The sequence below is a fragment of the Callithrix jacchus genome, chromosome 13 (genome assembly GCF_049354715.1).
Source record: "Callithrix jacchus isolate 240 chromosome 13, calJac240_pri, whole genome shotgun sequence".
NCBI classification, from domain to species: domain Eukaryota; kingdom Metazoa; phylum Chordata; class Mammalia; order Primates; family Cebidae; genus Callithrix; species Callithrix jacchus.
In genome coordinates, this window is record NC_133514.1 from 93,914,083 (window position 1) to 93,938,444 (window position 24,362).

A 24,362-nucleotide genomic window follows, 5' to 3' on the forward strand; every position below is an offset into this window, starting at 1 on the left:
TCCTCCACCTCCTGGGTTCAAGCGACTCTCCTGCCTCAGCCTCCCAAGTAGCTGGGATTACAGGCAAGCACCACTACGCCCAGCTAATTTTTGTATTTTTTTAGTAGAAACGGGTCTCACCATGTTGACCAGGCTGGTCTCAAACTCCTGACCTCAAGTGAACCACCTGCCTCAGCTTCCCAGCATGGGCCTTATGGCCTAATATGTTCATTATTTTTATTGGTGATGGTTTCACAGGTGTGTGTGTGTGTGTGAAAACTTACCAAAATAGCACACTAAATATGTGCAGTTGTTGTATTTCAGTTATACCTCAATGAAGCTGTTTTCAAATAAAGATGTTTATCCAATTAACAAATATGTGAGTGCCAGCTATAGTCTAGGTATTGGAGAAACAAAGCTGAAGTACAAGACTCTAGACAAGTTCCTTGCCTTCATGGAGATTATATTTAAATGGAAAACTTATATAGACCAGATTATTTTTAACAGTCCTGGAATTTACTCACAGCTCTTCCAGCCCTAAATGGAGAAGTTTCCTCCCTCCCAGAGCTACAGGAGAACTGGCAGCACAGCTGGGTGTAGGGTGACATGGAGCTGGGCATAGGGTGGCACGAAGCTGGAGCCCAGCCATAGACTAACAGTGGTTAGATTTTCTCACTTCTCCTGGACGACCCCCTTTAGGGGTCTGTCTAATCACTATCCATGCTCCCACCCCTGACCAGCAGGAAGTGGGTCAGGTCTGAGAACAGACCAGATGACACCACAGAGACCTGCTGAACCAGAGAGAGCCAGGTTGTGTTGTGCAGATGGAGGATACTAAGGAAAGAAGGGAAGTTGGAGTAGAGACAGAAGGGTGTCCTGTTGCTAGAGCAAACATTACTGCCTGTGCCTTGGATTTCCCCGCCTGGAAACTTTCTTCTAAAGGCACAGAAGCATTGTTAGAACTTAAAGCAATGTGGAAGAAAGGCCAGTTGGCTGGCACCTGGGTTCCAGCCCTGCCTCCCAAGTGTTACCTGTGCCACCTCAAGCAAGTTGTCCAGCCCAGTGAGACTTGGCTTCCTCACTCACTGTCCAATGACATCGAACAGGGCCTGCATCCCACACATGGCCATGGGGAAGAACCTGCAGTTCCCTTTAAGCTGTGCACTTTAAGCAGAAAGAAACTTTCCTTCATCCAACGGTGGCCCAATGGACACGTCTGCTGTAACAAGTGAGACTTCCCTGAAATCTTTAAGAACACATAGAGAAATGAATGTGCAGTGCCTGTGTGTGAGGCACTGGGATGGCATAAAGCCAGCTGTTGGATTGCTTATGCAGCCAGGCAGGACTCCTGTCCTGGCATCTTCCCTTGCCGCCTGCCTGGAGACCAAGACTCCAAATTCCAGATGTGAAGCTCTGTGAGATCAAGCCAGCCATCACCCCAGAATGACCTGCATCCTCCGCCTTCTCAAGGGAGGCCAGTGCTGTTTACTTCACACCTTTGGGAAGAGAATCCAGTATAAAGCCTGCCATCTTTTCGAGTGGCACCAGGTACTGACACTCGGCATGCCTAGCTCTCTGGAGCATGCTGTTGTCTCAGTGGCACTGATCTGCTGCTTTCACAGGGAGTTCTGATAGGATCATGCTATGCAGCAAAGAGCAAAATATCAAGGGACCAGAGGACCATGGTTCTCAGACACACAATGTGAGAGCCAGGTAAAGACATAAAAATCAGCTAGTCCCCCAGAAAGGCCCCAAAAAAGCAACTCTCCTGAGGCGATGGTAGAGACTGGATTTGGCCTTCTGGAGTAAACCAAAGAACAGCAAAACAAAAATAAGTCTTGTTAGGAGTTTTGTTGCTCTTTGGTTTTTAACTTTAAAATAGTTTCTCTTCTGAACCTTCTGCAGAGCAAGCTGCCAAATGTAACTGCAGCTTTCCACACTTCTGCCTATAGCCTCTCACTGTAGTGAACTAAAATTCAGAAAGACTGAAAGCTAAGGAAGTCACCCAACCATCAAACATTAAATTCTGTTACCTGGCTGCTATGTACCAAGGCAGGAGATTGAATGGGAACTCTTTGGAGAGATTTCCAGCAACAGGAGTTGAAACAAAATGTCTTTTCTGCTTAGCCCTTATTTGGCCAGAGCACCAACCTGCTTCCTAAAAAACACCGAAACTTTGTCCACATGATATTCTTTACAACGGTGCCTCCTTTCTGAACAGTGGATTTTCTTCTCAGATGTGGCTCCCAATTTAAGCAAACCAGATCAACACAATTTCATACCTGCTGGATGGCTAAGGGATGACTGCTCACATTGCAGCACCCATCTTGCCAGTTGGCTTCCTGTAGCTTCCTTTAAACAGATTGAGATTTTCCTGAATCCAACGTGAGCCCAATGGACACATCTGCTATGTGAAGTGAGACTTTCTTGAAATCCATGCCAGTTATTTACCTACATGGCACTCATAGCCATCCAGGAGAAGAGTATTGCCTCCAGCTCAGCTTTGACTGATTGGAAGAGAAGAAAGCAGAGATTGGACAGAGGTCACAGATTCTGAGCAGTGAGACCAAGGAGGCAAGACCGAATGCAGCTGAGGTCCCTGGCAAATTCTCTGGCTTATCCTCTGCCACTCATGTTTTCCACAAAAACCAATAAAGCCAGCCAAGGATTGTGTGTGTGTTTTATATACTTTGCATCTCTGCGTATGTAACAGCTTTAATGATAGATAATTCACAAACACATATAAACACAGATAAAAACAGCTTTATTGAGATATAATTCACACAGCTTTTGCCCATCTACATTGTATGATTCAGTGTCTTTTAGTATATTCCCAGGGTTGTCCATTCTTGCCATACCAATTTCAGAACATTTTCATCATCCCGAAAGGAAACATCATACCCGTTAACAGTCGTGCCCAGTTTACCTCTAAGTCAACCCCAGCTGCAGCCCGAAGCAAGCGCTAATCTGCTTTATCTATAGATGGCTCTAATCTGGACATCTCATATAAGCGGAATCATATTTACCCTCTGGGGACTGTCTTCTTTCACTTGGCATAGTGGTTTTAAGGTTCATCCACATTGCAGCCTGTATCAACATTTCATTCCTTTTATGGCCAAATAAGATTCCAGTGTATGGATGTACCAGATTTGTTTATTCGTCCACTGATAGACATTTGGACTGTTTCTACTTTATGGCTATTATGAATAATGCTGCTGTGAACATTCATGGACAGGTTTTTGTGTGAATTTTGTAGAATGCCTTGCTGAAATGCCCTGCCTTTCCTTGATCTACTCCTCCAACAATCCTTTTAATAAAATATAAGCGGCCAGGTACAGTGGCTCACACCTGTAATCCCAGCACTTTGGGAGGCCCACGCAGTGGATCACCTGAGGTCAGGAGTTCAAGACCAGCCTGAGCAATATGGTGAAACCCTGTCTCTACTAAAAATACCAAAAATTAGCTGGGCATGATGACAGGCACCTGTAATCCCAGCAACTCAGGAAGCTGAGGCAGGAGAATCACTTGAACCTGGGAGGGAGAGGTTGCAGTGAGCCGAGATCGCACCACTGCACTCCAGCCTGGGCGACAAGAGTGAAACTTCAGCTCCAAAAATAAAATAAGTAAAATATAAGCACCTAAAGGGTATGCAACAGATATCAGTTGATTAGATAAACGAATTGGGTTTAAAATATGACCCTTTTTCTTCCTGAATTCTTTATTCATTGGGGTTTTTTTTGTTCGGTTTTTGTTTTGTTTTTTAGACAGGATCTAGCTCTGTCACCCAGGCTGGAGTACATTGGCACAATCTCAGCTCACTGTAACCTCTACCTCTTGGGCTCAAGCCATCCTCCTGCCTCATCCTCCCAAACAGCTGAAACTAAAGGCACATGCTACCACACCCAACTATATTTTGTATGTTTTATAGAGATAGGGTCTTGCCCTGTTGCCAGGCTGGTCTTGGCCTCCTGAGCTCAAGCAGTCCACCTGCCTCAGCTTCCCAAAGTGCTGAGATTACAGGTGTGAGCCACCGCATCCAGCCCTTCTTCCTGAATTCTTAAAACAGCTCTTAATAGTCTCTGCTTTCTCTTCTACATACTCACAAATGGTTCTTTCTTTCATTGGTTTTACTGTGCTAGGTATGGAATCCAGTGAGAAGTAAAGCAGACCTGGTCCTCACCCTCCTGGATCTCAGAGTCCATGGGTGGACACACGTAGGGCAGTGCCAGCTTCAAATGGGTGCCCAGGGAAGGCCTCCACCTGAAGGCTGCAAGGGAGCTGCTGGCAGGAGAAGAGGGGAGTATCATGGGCAGAGGGACCAGGGCAAGAGCAAGTCCTGGGCTGGTAAGAGGATGGCATGTCAGAAGAACCACAAGAAGGCCAGTGTGTCTGCAGGGCCACAGCAAGGCAGTGAAAGACCCAGAGGGAGGCAGGCAGAAGCCTTCAGAGAGGCTGGATTTTAATCCCAATGCTGGAGGAGCCGTTGGAGAGTCAGGAAGGTTAGTGGCATGTGACAAGCTGCACCTCCAGCCCAAATTCTGTAGGTCACTAAATCCTTCTTCCTCCTCCTCTTCCAGTCAGCCCTCCATGATGCCAGGGATTCCCAGCATTTTAGCACTCTTGACATCCGGGGCCAGATAATTCTGTGTTGTGGTGCTGTTCTGTCCATTGTAGAATATTTATTACTTTTAATGTATTAATTTATAAACAGGGTCTCACTCTGTCACTCAGCCTGGAGTGCAGTTGGCACAATCACAGCTTACTGGAACCTCGACTTCCTGGGCTCCAGTGATCCTCCCACCTCATCCTCCTGAGTACCTGGGACTACAGGCATGCACCACCATGCCTGGCTAATTTTTTTTCCATACTTTTATAGAGACAGGGTCTGACTACGTTGCCTAGGCTGGCCTTAAACTCCTGGGCTCAAAGGATCCTATCACCTCGGCCTCCTAAAGTGTTGGGATTACCGATATCAGCCACCACACCTGGCCAAGGGTAGGATATTTGGAAGCATCCTTGGCCTCTGCTTACTAGAAGTCAGTAGCTCCACCCGCCAAGTTATAACAACTAAAAATACCTCTGGACATTGCCAAATATCCTTGGGGGGCCCAAATTATCCCCAGTTGAAAACAATTATGTTATCCAAATGTAGCTCACTCCGTTTGTGAGTTTTTGTGGAAAATTTTAAAGCCCAGCCTGACCTCTCTGTGCCACCTAGCAAGTTCCCAGGGGCCTGTCCTGCTCTTTCCCTGGTACACACCTGCAGGATGCTTCCATTCCAGCTGAATCAGCAGATCTGAGGTGCCCACTCTGAGTGAGGCTCTGCAGTGGGTCCCGTGAGCTCACCTGGCTCCTCAGGAAGAGTAGCCTGCTGGATAAACACTCGGGCAGGACCAGCAAAGCCCCACAGAAATCCTTCTGGGCGGTGTGTCTGCTTGCTTGTGGTCTTGAGGGCCCTGTGTTGCCACTAGAATGCCATCAGTGGCTCCATTGGGAGATGTAATGGAGGGACTGGAGGCAGGGACTAATTCCATTTGTCTTCTAGGTGCTAGGAAAAAAAGAGGAAGCCCTGCTTTAACCTTTTTCGAGGTTAGTACTGACCAGGCACGAGGCTGGGTACTGAACAGGTGACTAAACCCATTCCCTGCCCTCAGGGTCAGGGATTCCGCTCAAAGGTGATCATGGGCAATGACTGGCAGCTGCCTCCCCCTCATCCCCAGCTTGGTTACTAGCACTTCTCTGGGGTATAGTCATCTAATGACTGTGTCCTGCCCTTGAGAGGCTACAGTCTGGTGGAGGAGGCAGCAGGGTGGCAAGGCTCACAGAAAGGAAATGGAGATTGCATAAGCTCTCTGAAGAGACGAGGCTGGGCTGGGGTGACCAGGGAGGCAGGAGCCAGGGCGCCTGAAGAAAGATGGAGTTTGGAGGTGCTAGATTCTGGAGGCAAGTGTTCCAGGCACAGACGGCCGAGAAGGCTGCTTCATAATGGAAATGTCTGGGCTCCAGACCCCTCACCAGGGCCCCAAACAGCAGTAAGCCTATCTCTATAAAGCTGAGGTCAGAAAAGGCATGTGGAGGTCCCACTGGGGAACATGACATGAGTTGACCTCTCACGAAAGTACCTGCCTGGCTTCTGACTCTTCAAGAAAGGCAAATAGAATCAAGAGGCTTCCCACAGAATTCCAAGATGAAAGAGAATCTGTGGTTAAATTCTGCTAGTGAAAGACAATGCATACCCCAACCTGGATAGAACTGGAGATTATTATTCTAAGTGAAGTAACTCAGGAATGGAAAAACAAACATTGTATGTTCTCACTCATATGTTGGAGCTAAGATATGAGGCTGCAAAGGCATAAGAATGATACAGTGGACATTGGGAACTCCAGGGAAATGGTGGGAGGGGAGTGAGGGATAAAAGACTACAGATTGAGTTCAGTGTGTACTGCTCAGGTGATGGGTGCACCAAAATCTCAGAAATCACCACTAAAGAACTTACTTATGTAAGCAAACAGCACCTGTTCCCCAAAACCTATAGGAAGGAAGGAAGGGAGGGAGGGAAAAAAGAAGAAAGGGAGGGAAGGAAGGAAGGAGGGGGGAGGGAGGGAGGGAAGGAAGGAAAGAAGGGAGGGAGGGAAGGAAGGAAGGAGGGAGGGAGGGAAGGAAGGAAAGAAGGGAGGGAGGGAAGGAAGGAAGGAGGGAGGAAGGGAAGGAGGGAAGGAAGGAAGGAGGGAGGGAGGGAAGGAGGGAAGGAAAGAAGGGAGGGAAGGAAGGAGGGAGGGAAGGAAGGGAGGGAGGAAGGAAGGAAGGGAGAGAAGGAGGGAGTCAGGGAAGGAAAGAAAAAGAAGAAAGGAAAGAAGGAAGGGAAGGAGGGAAGGAAGGTTTCTCCCCAAAACCTATAGGAAGGGAGGAAGGGAAGGAGGGAAGGAAGGAAGGAAAAACAAGAAAGGAGGGAGGGAAGGAAGGAAGGTAGGTAGGTAGGTAGTTAAGTGCGTGCCTGCGTGCATATCCATTCTAGGACTCAGCAAAAGAGGCTCCCATAAAGCTATGCTGCTGGCCGGGTGTGGTGGTTCACGCCTGTAATCCCAGCACTTTGGGAGGCTGAGGCAGGTGGATCACCTGAAGTCAGGAGTTTGAGCAGCCTGACCAACATGGTGAAACCCCGTTTCTACTAAAAATGCAAAAAATTAGCCAGATGTGGTGGTGCATGCCTGTAACCCCAGCTACTTGGGAGGCTGAGGCAGGAGAATCATTTGAACCTGGGAGATGGAGGTTGCAGTGAGCTGAGGTTGCGCCATTGCACTCCAGCCTGGGCAACATGAATGAAACTCTGTCTCAAAAATTTGAAAAAATAAAAAAAACTATCCTGCTGCCTGGAATGCTGACTTCCCGTGCGCTGGTGTTTCACCTTCGAGGAGAAGGGCAGGGGGAATAGATGTTTTAGAGAATAGCACTGAGGACAAAGTCATAGAAGGCTCAAGTTAACAAAACTGCACGTATTTGCTGACTTTTTCTTCAAGGGCCTCTAGGTTAAAAATGATGTTGTCCAGCCAGGCGTGGTAGCTCATGCCTGTAATCCCAACACTTTGAGAGCTGACACAGGAGAAACGCTTGAGCCCAGGAGTTCAAGACCAGGCTTAGTTGGGCAACATAGCGAGACCCCACCTTGACAAAATGTTTAAACATAGGGGCTGTTGTTCTAGAAGACTCAAGTACATAAGCTAACAAAGGCTCTGATAAGTCCTACAATTTAAAAAACCAGTTTAACGATAACTCAGATTTCTTCAAATTTGACATAAAGCCTATTTACCAGCTAACATCTAATAATAATGACAACACTTTAGGAAGACTGAGCTAGTGCAACTTCTTATTGTAAATGTTGTCTTAGGAATTAATACCGTGGGCCCTAGAATCTGGTCATCCTTATTAGAAAGGAGTCCTTGAGGTCTCATATCAGGACTCTAGGGGCCCATCTGGACAGTGCAGGCAGTCAGGAAGAGTCTGGGGAAGGGGCTGGCCTCTCCCCTTCACCTGAGCTAGAGCCCCAGAAGGCTTGCCACTCCCAGGTTGGCTCTCCTGCCAGCTGGCAGGACTCCCTTCACCTGCCTCAGCAGGTCATTGAAGTGACCTTGCTGGCCAGCAGCTCTGGCTTGGTTCTCTCCAGGGCTTTTGGTTTACAAATAGTAGAAAAGGAAAATGGTAGCTGCACTCCTTATTTTAATGTGAATCATTCTGGTTGAGCTTTTATATTTCTAATCTACTCCCACACCTACTTTCAGATCCAGGTGTGAGTTTTAGTGCAAACTATGCCAATTTCTTTCCCTGAAGAGCATCTTATCACTAATAGCTCGACACCATGAGTTAGCACTGGCTGAAATGTTTTAGATAACCCAAACTCATATGGAGAGCAAAATACATTCAGAACAAAAATGTAAAGAGCTTTGAGCAGATCTTAAATGACAAAGGGATTCTGTCCTGTGCAACCATTTAAAAAGCTCTTTTAACACTCTTATGAGAAGTCATCTGTAATAGATGAGGGGGAAAAAGCAGACTCCAGTAAAGTACAATAGAATCATTTCAATTTGGAAAAAGAAAGTCTATGTGTTTGTTGGTGGAGAGAGGGAAGGAAAGATGGGAATGATACCTTCTTGTCACTCCCCTTAGGGAATGGAGGTGGGGAGTATCTTGAGAATTGAGGAATGACATTTACTCTGAAGTGTACTTCTTTAATTATTGCAATTTTTAAATGAACCTATACTACTTTTGCAATTAAAAAATACAAATCTGCCTTGCTAGGTGGCAAAATGAAACCTCGAGAAATGCACTGGCCGGGAAGGTATGGTGTGTCCTGGGAAGGGCAGGTACCAAAAAGGTAGGAAGGAAGGAACAGGAGTCTGTCTTAACTGGGGGCACAAAGGAAAGATTCATGCTCGGTTGAAATTCAACTCTTTTTTTTTCTTTTTTTGAGACAGGGTCTTGCTTTGTCACTCAGGTTGGAATGCAGTAGCTCAATCGTGGCTCACTGCAACCTCCGCCTCCTGGGCTCAAGCAATCCTCCCACCTCAGCCTCCCAAGTAGCTTGGAATACAGGAATGTGCCACCAAGCCTGGCTAAATTTTGTATTTTTTGGTAGAGACCGGGTTTCACCATGTTGTCCAGGGTGGTCTCAAAATCTCTTGATTGCAGGCAATCCTCCCTTGGCCTCCCAGAGTGCTGGGATTACAGGTGTGAGCCACCCCCCTGGCCAAAAAGTACAGATCTAAATACAAATCTGCCCTGCTAGATGGCAAAATGAAAGCTCCAGAAATGGACTGGCCAGAAGGCAAAGCCTATCCTGGGAAGGCAGGGACCAAAGAGGAGGGACAAGAGCCTGACTTAACTGGAGGCACAACGAAACGATTCATGCGCAGTTGAAATTTGACATGTTTTGATGTTTAATAAGAAAACATAAAGATCATGAAGACCTGCCATCCAACTTAACAAATCCTGGGGCATATTGTGTGTGCCTAGTCTGTGTCGATACAGTTCTCACACACACCCATGTGGTCATTTAAATGCCCATGTGACATCCAAGTTGAGGCAGTTGTCCAGAACTAGCCATTCTCAAGTCAGGGCATATAGAAAAGAGACATTTAGCCCGGAGAATTCCTTTGTAAAGTAGCTTATCATTTTCAGGTTTTGCCTAAAGATTTTCAGCAGGCTCTGGCCCAGAGCACCTTTGTCAAGGGAGCAGCTCCAGAAGTTTGTCAAGAGAATGAGAGTATCTGCAGCCGAGTTCTAGCCAAAACTGCAGAGATGGTGGAGTCTTTTCTTGTCATCTCCCAGTCTCCCATCTCTCTACCCCTTCCCCACCTTAGCACTCAGATCTACACTTTGGTTACCCCCATCTCCTTTCCCATCCCCCTACATGCCCACCTTCTTTTGAAGGTGGGTACTCTTTAATAGATCTTTAAAAGGGAGCTGGTGTCAGCCTTTACACTAGTATGAATGTAACGCAGGGTCACATAGCTTAGAATGTCTACATTTTCGGTTTTATTTTTTATTATGAAAGGGGAGGTTGAATTCCTTTCCAGGTAAAAGAATCTTCAGTCATCAGCTATCAGGTGGAGGCAGTGTTTTTTTGTTTCTTCATTTTGGCGTTTTTTTGAGACAAGAGTCTCGCTCAGTCTCCCAGGCTGGAGTGCACTGGTGCAATCTCAGCTCACGGCAACCTCCACCTCCCCGGTTCAAGCAATTATCCTGCCTCAGCCTCCCAAGTAGCTGGGACTACAGGCGTGTGCCACCACACCTGGCTTATTTTTGTATTTTCGTAGAGACAGGGTTTCACCATGTTGGCCAGAATGGTCTCGATCTCCTGGCCTTGCAATCTGCCTGCCTCGGCCTCCCAAAGTGCTGGGATTACAGGCATGAGCCACAGCACCCAGCCAGAGGCAGTGTTGTTTTGAACAACCCTTCTGCTGTTGCTGCAGAAGTCACACTGCCTCGCTGCTATCTGCCTGTAGCCTAGGTCCTGGGCAGTCTCACCCTCAGGCTCCATGCAGGGCCTCTCCCCGCCCTCTGGAGAAAACTGACCCTTATTTTCCTCGGACCAAATGATGCATGGGAGATCTCTGCTGCAGGCCACTGTACTCTTTGTAGAACAGAATTTTTGACATTCAGGATTGAGTGGGACCTCAGATTCACTGTTGAAAGCCCAGGGGAAATAATGCTGGAGAGCAGCAGGCAGGGGACAACCCTGTTCCTTAAGAAATGTGTGGCCTTAGGCAAGTTATGCCCTCTCTATGCTCAGTTTTCTGACTTGTAAAAAGAAAAAAACAGCATTGATTGTGTAGAGTTGTTCTAAGGACTAAATGAAATAAAGAATGAGAAGTACTCAGCATAGGGCCAGGTAGGGAGAGGCCCTCAATAGACACGAGCTGTTTGCAGCACTTATTACTTGGTGGGACGGAGCCAGGGGCCTGTGGGAGGAAAAACAAAAGGGCCAAAGTGGGCTAGAAGCTGGGGTTGGAGGACCAGGAATACTGATACCTGTTTCCATCAGCTCCAGCTTTGATGTGTCCTCTCACGGGGTCCCCAGGCAGGAGAGAACCGAGTTAGGGATCGTGGCTGGCTTCCCAGTAGAGTCCGGGTTTTGAATTCATGAGTAAGGACAGCAGCTCCTCCATTTTGCAGTGGCATCCATCTGAACCACAGGCAAGGCAGAAGTTGAAAAGATCCTAAGGGGTTAAATAGATAGCACAGACTAGGCACGGTGGCTCACGCCTGTAATCCCAGCACTTTGGGAAGCTGAGATGGGTGGATCACTTGAGACCAGGAGTTGGAAACCAGCTTGGCTGACATGGTGAAACCCTGTCTCTACTAAAAAATACAAAAAGTAGCCTGGCATGGTGGTGCATGCCTATAGTCCCGGCTACTCAGGAGGCTGAGGCAGGAGAATCACTTGCACCTGGGAGGCTGAGGTTGCGGTGAGCCATGATAGTGCCACTGCACTCCAGCCTGGGCAACAGAGTGAGACTCCATCTCAAAAAAAAAGATAGTACACAGGCCACACACGAAGTGAATATGTTTTATCTGTGCCTCTGTGCACTCAATTTATACACAACTGTAATAAACTTCATCGTGTGGTTGTCAAATCCACAACGGACTACAAGCAGCAAACTAGAGACTTCAAGCAGAAGGAAGTAACAGCTGATAGTCTGACAAGTAAGGATACAGAAAAAAATTTAAAGGCAGACAAAGAATTCACCAAGAATCACAGCTCTCTGGCTCCTTAGAGGGGTTTCTTCCGCCCTTTGACTTCTGAGTGCTGCAGTGTGTGATGACCCAAATCAGAACTGGTGTTCAAATCTTGACCCTGTAGGAGGATATTAAATTCCAGTCAAAGTTGAGCAGCCAGTTGTGTGGATGGCAGTAGCCGCTGGGTGGAGTAGTGCTTTCAAGCGTGCATGTGCTTTCCATGGGTTTGTTTCCACGTGTTTGACTACCGCTGGATTCCCGTGGTAATGCTACGGTATAGGAAGGGTGCATATGATTTTATAGAGAAAAACTAAGACTTGCCTGGGCTTATAAAACCAGTGAGTCGAAGATCTGGGCCTGACTCCAGGACTTCTGACTTGAGGCTCAACGCATTTTCCACCACACACATTTTCAAACCCATTCCTTGGTTCTGTCCCGAAGCCACAGGAGGGCTGCAGGAGCTGCTGTGGGATGCAGAGGAGGCTCATGCACAGGGTGCTCATGCACAGGGCTGTGGCTTCCTGCCTTTGATTCAGTGAGAAGTATTCAGCATTTATCTGAAAGGCACTTGGGATGGGGAAAATCAGAAAGGTCCTCTTCTGAGAACATTTCTATGCAAAATGACTAACATCCAAAGAAAGTCGTAGGGCTGTGTGCATACTGCGGTAAATCTGCTGCTCTCTGAGAAACTTGGACATCAGAATGACCTCCCGCAAGGATGCCACAATCTTGCTGGACACAGATTCTCTGAGGACAGCCCCAGGTGACTGTCAACCTCCATCCTCCCTCCTCCATGCACTTGGTTCCTCAGGGCACCCAGGGCCATTACTCCCCTTTACAATCCCTGTCCCATGGGCCAAATATGTTCCCCTCACCTCAAAAGTCCCCTGGCTGGTAAGCTGTTCCCTCAAAGTCCTGCTGAGAGAAGCATGACAAACTCCCAAATAAACTCCACTAAAAAGCATGTTTATTTTATCTCATATCTTCTCACCGGAGCCCTGCTATGTTAAGCTATTTTTGGTGGGCTCATGGCTATATCTCCCAACTGTGAGTAATTAATACTTAATGAATGACAGATGTCACACCCAGAATATTAACCCAAATAATTTATTCTTAATGTTGGAATATCTGGCCCATGACAGGCCCCCAGCAAGTTGTTTGAGTAGAGGGGCCTTTGGTGACCCCACAGAGATGGCCACTTATTCATCCAAGAAGATCGGGTCCTACTCGTCTCTTTGCCAACCCACAGCTAGCTCTCCTTGCTCCCTTACTCTATATCCACACCAGCCTCGGTGACAGAGGAAAGAGCAAAGAAGCATCCAGATGTTAGTCATTACTCTATCACCGTTGTCACCATCAACAGATGTTTACTGACTGTGAAAAGTCTGTGCTGGGTATTGCAGGAGGGAAATTATATTATTACTTCTTCACTGGCCACTCTAAGCATTAAATAAGCCTAAATGGTAAGTGTCTGATAACTGGCAGTGTTTGTTATTATTACTGTTGCTCCCTGCCTATCAGAAGCTGGTGATTCAACCAGAAAGACAAGAACAGACTCAGGCCGGGCCCAGTGACTCACGCCTATATTCCCAGCACTTGGGAGACTGAGGCGGGCAGGTCACTAGAGGTCAGGAGTTTGAGACCAGCCCGGCCAACATGGTGAAACCCAGTCTCTACTAAAAATACAAAAATCAGCAGGGTGGTGTGGCACATCCCTGTAATCCCAGCTATTCAAGAGACTGAGGCAGAAGAATCATTTGAACATGGGAGGCAGAGATTGCCGTAAGCCAAGATCATGCCACTGCACTCTAGTCTGGGTGACAGAGCAAGGCTCCATCTCAAAACAAACAAGCAAACAAAAATATAGACTCAAATCTTAGCACATCAGAGAAATTGGCATGTATAGTCTGTGTGAAGCAAGCGATACAGACTGGGTCTTGTATGGAACCCTTTCCTTTCCCTTCCTATTTTTCTAGTCCTGTTTTCCCCCTATGTAAGAGGTCCAATCTGAGGACACACTTGATGTGAGCCTGGTGGGTTGTCAAGATTTAAAAACAAAGGGAGGGAGGAGGAGGCACTTCAGGTGAGGGTGGTGGCAAGAGAGAAGGTGGTGGACATCATGTGTGCAGTAGAGAGGGCGCCTGGGGAGCAGAAAGTGAGAAGGCTGCATAGGATGGGGAGGGAGGCAGTGGGAGCACCTGAGACATGAGACTGCAGGGTTTGGACAAAATATAATAAGCAAGAGGGGACCATCCAAGTCTCTATCAAAATGGAGATTGCTAAAGGGAAGGCAGAGTCACATCTATTCGGAGTTGTGTAGGAGCTTCTCCTACATTTTCTGTTTCATCCTGACAGCAACCCTATGAAGTAGATATTGGCTCCATTATGCAGATGAGGAAACTGAGGCTCAGAGAGGTTAAGAAAGTTGCTTTAAGTCACCAGCAAATAAGTTGTTGGCTCAGGATTTGAACGCAGCTCCAGAGTTTGTGTTTACAGCACAGCATCTGAGGAATCCCCAAGATGCTGTGGGTGAGATGAGAGCCAGGCTGCTCCCCTGATTTAAAAAAAAAAAAAAGGGAAACTATTTACCCTGCACTGTGTATACACTTATTCTGTGCTGGAGCACCTGAGAGGGCACCAGCAGAGCCAGAACATCCAAGAAGGATTTGTAAAGAATTTGATATTTACTGTTTTTTAGAAATATCAAATAGTCATTGTGGGAAGAACATTTGACCTTTGTTGGACTCCCTTACACTTATTTCATGGTTTCTGTTGCTTTTACTTGAATTACATACAGGACAGAGTGACCGTAACTGTTAACCACCTCAGTCCTGAGTGCCTCAAAACAGCTGCTCTGCCCTAGGGACCCCCTGAGCTGAGCACTGTTGGGGATACAGCCAGTGACATCCCGATTTTAAGGTGGGCAGCAGCTCCTATGCCTGAGACACAATTGCCTGGGGAGCAAGTAGTGTGGGCTTCCTTGGAAAGAGGCACATGAAAAAATGCAGCAGAACCTGCAGGTCTGAGAGGATCTTCACAGCACTCACCCTGAAAGCGAAAACCCAGAGAAACCCCTGGTCTTCCGGTTGAAAGCTAGAGCCTCAGCTGCTGTGATTGATGTGTGTTGCCCATAATACAGCCTAAGAAATCAGGTGCAGGAACAGCCCTTTCTAGCAGCGTAACACGTTTACACAGATTGTACGTGAGAACCTATTTAATTAAGGCAATTATGCACATAGTCAGATGGTGATGGCAGCACATACCGACACCAGCTGATGGCAGTGGGGTTGAGGTCCCGGGACATACAGGTGGTCTTCCTGGTATGCAGTGCCTTGCACACATTTGGAGGAGAGACACGGCACTTGAGTCCCTAGAGAAAGAAAAAAGTGGGGCCTGAAAGAGGCAGGAGGGAAGATGCAGAAACTTAGTTCTGTGGCACAGGACAGCAGTTCTCAAAGTGTGGGGCCCAGATCAGCAGCGTCAGCATCACCTGGGAACTCATTACACATGCAGATTGTCTGGCCACTCCTGAGACTTGCTGAGTCAGAAACTCTGGGGGTGGGGCCAGCAATGAGTTTTAGCAAACTCCCCAGAGGGTTCTGATGCGTGCTTAAGGTTGAGAATTGCTGATGTAGAGCATAGCATAGCTGTTCAAAACAAAGCCTGGGTTGTTAATTCACAGCTTTAACGTGTAACTAGCTACTCTCACCTTCTCTTTCCCAAGTCTGACTTTACTCATCTGTAAAATAGGAATAAGAACACCAAACCTACCGGGGTAGCATCTGGGTGCCACAGTACGGGAGCTTCTCTGCTTGGTTCACTGCTCTGTCCCAGCACCCAGAAAAGTACCTGGAGCAGAGTAGAAGCTCAATAGATGTAGGCTATATTAATAATTCAATAAGCGTATTCATTGAGATTTTTTATGTAAAGTGTTAACACAGTGTTTTGCAGGCATATTGTAAGAGCTTTTAGTAATCACTGCTGCTATTGGTGATGGTGATGGGGATGATCAGTTTCTCAACAGCAAAATGAGAGACTTGACTGAAATGACCTATAATGTCTCTTTTGGAGAAGGAGACAGAAGAGCAGGTCTACAGCCTCTGAGGTTCCTAACCACACACTAAAATATCTAAATGGGCAGGGGACAGGGGATAAGCTGTCACTTGAGCCACAGAGGGGAAGGTAGGAAACAGAATAACATCAGTCACCCCTGAGCCTGGGCCTGCCAGTACAAAGCCGTGCTCAGCCATCTGAAGATAGAGACGCTCAAGGGTTCCCAAGTACCTGGGATGTTTCACTGGCCCAAGTGCTCCTACCAGCTACTTTCATTCTACTGAAGGAATAAATGAAGAAACCTAATCAGGGACTAGATTACATTTCTTGGCCCTGCTCCCAACACTCCTATTTATTATAATCTTTGATCAATATCAAATAAAATCAAATTGGGCTGCAATTCAGCAAGCTTCAGAGTATTAGGCCTTCCACTGAATGGCCAGGGGGCCTTCAGAACCAAAGGCATTCAAACAGCCCTAAATTATCAAGGAACATAACTACAGACACAACAGAGACTCCAAACTTTGGGAATACCATGAAGTCCATGCTCATAAATATTCATGTATTAAATACATATTTATCAAACATTTCTAAGTATATAAAATAAATATGTCCTTGTATTTTATGTTAAACACATGGAACAAATTCTTAGAAAAATTTATCATCAAATTGACTAAGAAAGAAATAGATCACCTAAATAATGCAGTCACTACTAAAATTGAATCAGTAGTTAAATCTTCTCTGAAAGGAAACCTCATGTCCAATAGTTTTACCAACTTCAACCAAACTTTTCAATAACAAATAATAGAAAATAGATAAAAAGCTTCTATTTCCCTACATTATAACCTTAGTACCAAAATCACACAAGTGTAATATGAAAAAGGAAAATTGCGAGCCAGTCTCACTAATGAGAATATAGTTGCGAAAGCCCTCAAAACAATATTAACAAACAAAATTCAGCAATATAGCCAGGCGCGGTGGCTCATGGCTGTAATCCCAGCACTTTGGGAGGCTGAGGCGGGAAGATGGCCTGAGGCCAGGAGTTTGAGACCAGCCTGGCCAACATGGTAAAACCTCATCTCTACTAAATACAAAAATTAGCTAGGTGTGGTGGCACGCACCTCTAATCCCAGCTACCTGAGAGGCTGAGGCAGGAGAATCACTTGAACACAAGAGGCGGAGGCTGCAGTGAGTCCAGATCGTGCCACTGCACTCCAGCCTGGGCAAGAGAGCAAGACTCCATCTCAGAAATAAAAATTGAGTAATATATAAAATATATCCAAATTGAACTCATATTAGAAATGCAAAGTTGGTTTAACATGTTATAAGTAAAATTTCAATACCGCAAAAAAAAAAAAAAAACAGCACTCGAAGATAAATCCTCTCAGAAGGGCAGTTTACTTCTATAGAAGGGTGCAGCCTATAGATGGAACAATGGTGGCCACATGCTTGGACAAGGGGTTAAGGGGCACTTATGCCTAACCAGGGTTGTCCCTACTGCTGTGTCATTACCCTATTGGCTAGGGTTAGACTGCACAAGCCAGACTAATCCCGATTGGCTATTTTAAGGAGAGCAGATGTCTGAGCAGGAGTGGCAGGGTGGGTGTTTTGGCAAGAAGGACAGTTACAGGCGGGTCAGAGCAGCTAGCCAGGGGTGACCTAGGTCAAAGAAGGTGACTGGAACAGGTGACTGGGATGAGTCAGGATGGAGCCAGGGGCTGAGGGAACAGATGTGAACTACTGATTAGCACCAGTGGAGAAGGTTGTTTACTGGAACTACAAGGAAGTGAAACTTTAAAATAGAGAATTAAAGAATAAGAGAGCTGAACATACTGACATACTGATTCTTTGAAGAGAAACTTGGAGTTTACTATAACAAACATTAGAAAAATACATTCTTTTGACTTACCAGAAACAAAGGAGGGGAAAAAAAGACCCCATGATCATCTCAATAGATATAGAAAAAGCATTCTAGCAAATTCAGTATCTGTGAATGATATAACTAACCAGGAATAAAAGAACTACCTTCATCCAAAAAAATGGTTTCTACCAAAAACCTTCTGTAGTATTATGTTTAACAGTGAAATGTTAAAAGCTTTTTCTTTAAACCAGGGACACATAAAGGTGTTCACTATTTCCCAGTGCATCATTGCACTAGTGGTCCTAGCAAGCAAAATAAAATAAGGCTGTTGTTATTCACAGATGATTTGATTGTTTAAATAAAACCCAATCAAATTGATGACTTAAGATAAACACTTTAGCAATGTTGCTGAATACAAGATCAATATACAAAAATCGATTTCATTTCTGTACACTGGCTAAAAGCAGAAAACATAAATAGTATGCCATCTATAATAGCAACCAAATAATATTTGGCAATTAAGTTCTGACTCAGAGTTAGGGCAAACTTTGCAGGTTAACAGCATTCCCACACAAGGGTGCTTTCACCTCAGTTAGTTGCCACAAGCCCAGGGGTCCCTAGGTCACCTGCATATCTGACCCAATAGCTGCAAATTTGGAGATTCTCATCTTCCCTCAGATTTGATCATTCACTTGACTGATTCCCAGAACTCAGGAAAGCCCTGTATTTATGATTATAGTTTTATTATCAAGGATTCAGCCAAAAGAAGAGAACTAGAGGATGAGGTCTGGGAAGCTCCCAAATGTGAGGTTTCTGTGTTCCCAGGACATGTCACCTTCTTGGCACTTGAGTATGTATCACCAACTAGGGAAGCTCACTTGAGCTTCAGTGCCCAGAGTGTTTTGGAGAGGGTTCATTACCTAGGCATGATGGATGTAATCATCGGCCACCTAACTGAACTCAACCTCAAGCCCCTCTCCACCCCTGGAAGTTGGGCTGATATCATGTGGCTCAAAGCCCCAGCCCTCTAATCACAGTCATCCCCATCCTGAAGCCATCTAGGGACCAACCATGAGTTGCCTCATTAGCATCAAGTCAGATATGGTTTCAGGGGCCCACCATGAGTAACAGACACTTCTATCACTCAGAAAATTCCAAGGGTTTAGAAGCTTCCTCCAGAACTGAGAATAAAGACCAGCCAAATGCTTTATGATATGTCAGGCAGTTAGAAGTAAATCTAACAGAAACAACAAAAAATACCTAGTCCCTCTTGACAAACTCTCCATATAAATACACTGGAAATCTGTACAGCTGTGAAAGGGAATTAGCTACAGGTGCCAGATCAACTGTTGCATGTATTTCAGTTTTGCAAACCAAATTCACTGGCAGCTCTGTGTGATTAACAGTGACGCAAACATCAGCACTCTTCAGTGGACCCATCTGCTGAGGGTAGGCAGGACCCACCAAGCAGGGTTGTTGAAAACTGTGAAGAAGGCAGACTTTATCTTCAGAACCCACACCCACCACCTGTGCCTCTTCCCCTCCTCAGAGCCTTGCCTCCCTCCAAGTGTCTGGGACATTTGCATTCTCCTTCCTTCCTCAGCTCTTCAAAACCCTCTCGGATGCATTGCTGAGTGTGAAGGAGAAAATCCCTGCAGATTCTCTAGGCGGGAGTTGGGGGCGGGAGAAAGGGAATTTGCCTCTCTAGATATTCCATTCAAAGTTGCAACTGTGGGTTTTGGCCCGTGGTAAAGGAATTTAAGAAAGTAAGATGGAAGGGGAGGAAATCAAACCTTTTCTGGCAGCTGAAATTCTCACCAGCTTGTTTGTGTGAAGGAAAGAAACACCTTTGAAAACCACGTTAGCTTCCCCTGCAGCCATGCGCCTCACACGTTCCCTTCTCTAGGGAATACCTGGAGCCTCTTTGCAAACTCTCCAGGATGACCAGCCCTTGAGATGATTTGCCTCCGCCTATAAGAACATGGTCCCTACCATGGATTACTTCAAAGAGGGTTCCTAGAATATGTTTCTGCTTTCCTAGTTCAAATTCTAACAAGACACCCCTACCCCCATCCACATCCTCATTGGCCATTATCCTCTTCTTTTGCCTGTTTTACTCTGGTCAGGGCCAGATTTACCGTGGAGTTTGTGAAACTTAACTCCAAGGCCTCTCTTTGCACAACACTGACCAGGGCCCTGGGAGGGACCCTAACCTTGTGTTCGCATGGTCACATGTTTTTATAGTGTTCACAAAGCAAGTTATTTAGAGAGCAATTTGTTAGAAAATGGGCTGTTGCCATTCAGACTTTCCCTCCTGCTGGGCGGCACTTGCCTGGCTGGGCATTTGGTGGTGCTGACTTAAGGGAGGTAGCACTGGGGATGCATTTAGTTTTAGTACGTTCTGTTTACATGGTTTGCAGTTACATCCATATGTGCAGTTAGGTTATTATCAGCATTGTGGTGTAGGAATAACTTCTAGAAATCCTGCTGGGCCGGGCGCAGTGGCTCACGCCTGTAATCCCAATACTTTGGGAAGCCAAGGCGGGTGGATCACAAGGTCAGGAGATCGAGACCATCCTGGTCAACATGGTGAAACCCCATCTCTACTAAAAATACAAAAAAAATTAGCTGGGCATGGTGGCGCGTGCCTGTAATCCCAGCTACTCAGGAGGCTGAGGCAGGAGAATTGCCTGAACCCAGGAGGTGGAGGTTGCGGTGAGCCGAGATTGCACCATTGCACTCCAGCCTGGGTAACAAGAGAGAAACTCCATCTCAGAAAAAAAAAAAGAAAAGGAAAGGAAAGAAATCCTGCTAAGGCCTGTAGAATCAACTCACGAGGTCCTCACGCAAACACCTACACTCATAACTCATAACATGTGACTGCAACTAGGACATCATCAGCAACTGAATGAATGTCATTAATTCAAAGAGAATAGAAGTTGAGTCACCACATAAGAATATTGGAAATGCTCCCCAAATCTTATAGGTCATGTACAAAAGAACACTAAATAGGATACTTCCCAAATTTGATCATGATCCAGAAAAGGTATAATGTCTTATAAATATCAACCATACTAGGTCAGGCGTGGTGGCTCATGCCTGTAATCCAAACACTTTGGGAGGCTGAGGCAGGTGGATCAAATCGCTTAAGCTCAGGAGTTTGAGACCAGCCTGGGCAGTATAGTGAAACCCCATCTCTTCTAAAATTAGAAAAAAATAGCTGGGCATGGTGGTACACCCCTGTGTTCCCAGCTACTGGAAAGGCTGAGGTGGGAGCATCGCTGGAGCCCAGGAGGTAGAGGTTGCAGTGAGCTGAGATCATGCCACTGCACTCCAGCCGGGGTGATGAAGAGAGACTCTGTCTTTAAAAAAAAAAAAAAAACATACTAAAGTATCAACCACACTAGAAGAAAGACAGTTATCTTTTTAACTATCTTTCAAAAACTGAGTTATCTTTCAAGCTGGGCATGGTGGTGCATGCATGCCTGTAGTCTCAGCTACTCAGGAGGCTGAGGTCAGATGTTTACTTGAACCCAGAAGTTTGAATCTAGCCTGGGCAACATAGCAAGACCCTATCTCTTAAAAAACAAAAGAATCATATTACAAAATTGTCACAGAAGAGAAGATCAGAGATTATGCAGCACGTTTACATTTGCTACCTGCAGTTTGCCAAGCAGCTAATTAGTAAAAATGTTATTTTTATGAATTCCATGCTGTTGGTAGTATATACCAGCTTTTTATAATTTTAAATTTGCTGCAGTTACTTTTCTGATTAAACATAAATGTTCACTTTTATATCTAATTGTGTGTTCATGATTTTGTATTTTTAAGAGGCTCCCCAAACCTAGATCCAACCTGGCCCCTTTTCTGTTTCCTTCTTCATACAGTGACTGCCCCATCCCCCTGCCCTCACCCAGTGTTGACTGTGCCCTGGTTTCCTGATAGTCTTTGCAGTTGAACTAGCATACTTACTGCCCAGAACTGGAGTGTAAGCTCCCTGGAGACAGTCCCTTGATTCATAGTACCACACACAGGGCTGGACCGACTGGAAACACTTAGTAAAGGCCTGTTAAAAGATCATCTGAAATGAGACTATAATTCTCTGGAACAGGTGACCTGGGAGCTGCCTCCCAGCATGTGGGCACTTCAAAAGTGGTGTACCTGCCTGCAACGTGCAGATTTTCCCAGAAGAGTTTCCGCAGAAATGATATGGTTCCCTATTAATAGTATGATCCAGGCAGGCTGCCTGGGTCACCAGGGCCAAAAGACCCTTCCCAAGGTCAGGGTCAGACAGGGTTACTGAGCCAAGAGTTGGATTTGGACCCTAATAGAGGCAATGCTGGAGACCCCTCTTGAGTTGATCTCAGGGCCTTTTTGCTGCCTTCCTTCCCATGCTCACTCCCCTCTTCCATCCCCGCTGCATGTGCTTCTTCCCTGCCTGGCCAGCCTGGGCAGTGGTTTCAGTGCTGCTCATCCAGCAGGCACCTCCTTCCTCCAGTAACCTGTGCTCCCCACCTTCCCTTTCCTAGCCAAAACATCCGTCCCTGCTTTTCCTAGGGGACACAATCTCCGTGGAATGAAAGTAGCTGGCATTGCTAATGGCTTTTGTAACATGCAGCCACCTGCCTTCAGCATCTTCCATCTGCAGGCACCGGCCATACCAAGAGGTCACAGCACTTAGGGGCTCTCAGGATAAGTGGGGGAGGCCGTGCACCTCCATTCACACAGAGCATTCAGCAGGTGCCATAACATTCATCTTGCTAACAGAAGACAGTGGGCTTAGCAGGTCAATATGTTTCCTCTCCCAGGTATCGAATTGATGTGGTGACATTAATGCTGACCTTACCCAGCATTCCTCACAGCCTGTCCTAAGATTGGTCCCCATGATGCACCTAGAAAAAAGTGGATAAGTGGTCAAAGAGGTTTGACAAGAGCCACACACTAAATCCCCATTCAGAAGACTCTGAGACTATATATAAACCTCATTGGTTGTTGCCAGCCTGTCCAAAGAGTGTCTGGGCACACATCCTATCTCCCCTGCTGGCTATTAACACCTTCCGAATGTGAAGTCATTTCAGGAAACACTACCCTAACTAAAAGCAGCTACTCTGTAGATGAGACTCCTGTACCAGGACAGGCAGGTGGTCAAGTTCAGGAGGAGCATGGGCATCCCCCATGTTCTGCAGGGAGCTGCTTCCTGCCTACATTTAGGCTGGGCCAGCAGGAGCCTCCTCCTTCCCCAGACCTGCCCTTCCCAGGCAGACCCTGTGATAGAGAGACTTTTAAACTTCAGGTAAGCTCTCTAAGGCCCATTTCATTCCCTCCCACACCATCTGTATAATGAGTCTACCCAGAGACTCCAAAATCTGTCACGCTCTCCAGACCAATCTAAGTCCTCCCTCATCTTGCATCAGTAGAAAAAAGCAAGACAGGCCAGGCACGGTGTCTCATGCCTGTAATCCTAGTACTTTGGGAGGCTGAGGTGAGTACAACAGTTCAACTCAGAAGTTCGAGTCTAGCTGGCCAACAAGGGGAAACCCTGTCTCTACAAAAAGTACAAAAATTAGCCAGGCTGGGTGGCGCGTGCCTGTAGTCCCAACTACTTGGGAGGCTGAGGCAGGAGGAGGATCGCTTGAACCCAGGAGATCAAGCCACTGCACTTTAGCCTGAATGACAAAGTGAGATCCTGTCTCCAAAAAAAAAAAAAAAAAAAAAAAAGATGTGTATCTCTCTCTGATTTCTCTTAGTCTACTGATTGCATCACAAGAGTTGCGGGTCATATTCTAGAGCCTTCTGAGAAGAGAGAAGTCAGGGAAGTTCCTTTTGTTCTGAGCGTGCTCTGCAAGTCAAACTGAGAAGAGTTTCAGTCCTGTGGAGTGGGAGCAGCTGTGAAGAGGCTGGAGTTGGAGGGGGACTTTGGGGCCCGGAGGGATGATGGAGGACTCTGCTATGTTGGACTACACTCTGTGATGTTGGACCATGTCGTTACCCTCCCTGCCTCTGCATTCTCTTCTGTGGAGTAGGGATAACGACAACAGCCATTCTGGGAGAGCATCATGATGACAGAGTGGAAGGAGACAGAGAAGGTGAGGAGCGCCCCAAGCTCATGGTCAGCACCTGGCAGGTCGTCATTATTCTTACCCATTTTCAAAAGTGCTTTTGGACTCACATTTTCTTTTTGAGGGTGGAGGTGTGGAGGGGTGCAGTAAAGCTATGAGTCGGACCTTCAGGTTGGTCCCAGGCAAGATTAGCAGCCCGAGGGGTCTGGCTCCCACACCGTAGCATGAAGAGCATGTTCAATAGAAAGCTGCCTCATCCCCCACCTGGCAGGGGCTAGACTTGAACACAGATACTACCTTTGTCCTGAGATTTTTACACAGCAATTAAACTTCGAACTAATTTTCTCCTGGCTGGTGGTCAGTTCCTGAATTTCATGGCATGTCAATCATTCCTTGAGCTCAAAGTTTGTACTCCATTCATTCACTCGATTGTAAGTGGGCACCTATCCTGTGCAGGGGTGCTCTGCAGACAGAAAACAGCTGGCTCTTGCCTTCAGGGGCCCTCACAGCTACCCCTGCTATCAAGTTATGAAGTTAGAGATAAAGAGGTCCAGGATGCTGTCTGATCACACAGCCTTGCCAGCTAAGTCAGAGAGGAGGGTCCTGCCGTCATATCCGCAAATGTAAAATGAAAAAGAAACGCTTACCTTCAACAGCATTCTCAGGAGGTGAGCTGA

General features: G+C 46.4%; 2 protein-coding genes across 12 annotated transcripts in view; one reads left to right on the forward strand and one right to left on the reverse strand.

Moving 5' to 3' along the window:
• The window catches only part of MAPK4 (mitogen-activated protein kinase 4), a 176,299-nt gene that overhangs the window by 125,412 nt on the left and 26,525 nt on the right, over window positions 1-24,362 (forward strand). Inside the window, exon 1 of one of the 10 annotated variants that reach the window (XM_054244219.2) lies at window positions 23,457-23,712. The exons of the other annotated variants lie outside the window; for them this stretch is intronic. Within the exon in view, the coding sequence (XP_054100194.1) occupies window positions 23,683-23,712 (30 nt within the window). The 5' untranslated portion in view covers window positions 23,457-23,682. Of the gene's footprint in view, window positions 1-23,456; window positions 23,713-24,362 lie in introns of those variants that run through there. 10 annotated transcript variants of the gene reach the window in all.
• LOC128929485 (uncharacterized) lies at window positions 3,702-22,899 on the reverse strand. 2 transcript variants are annotated; one of them, XM_078348177.1, is made up of 7 exons: window positions 22,473-22,894; window positions 21,599-21,692; window positions 14,976-15,082; window positions 12,034-12,176; window positions 11,723-11,830; window positions 11,005-11,192; window positions 3,702-5,527 (listed from the first exon to the last, which is right to left on the reverse strand). In XM_078348177.1, exons 2-5 carry the CDS (start codon window positions 21,644-21,646, stop codon window positions 11,805-11,807), a joined length of 324 nt encoding a protein of 107 aa, XP_078204303.1. In that variant the 5' UTR covers window positions 21,647-21,692; window positions 22,473-22,894; the 3' UTR covers window positions 3,702-5,527; window positions 11,005-11,192; window positions 11,723-11,804. The 2 variants fall into 2 exon arrangements, with proteins under 2 accessions (XP_078204303.1, XP_078204302.1); XM_078348176.1 differs by having other exon boundaries at window positions 4,960-5,527; window positions 12,034-12,279; window positions 22,473-22,899.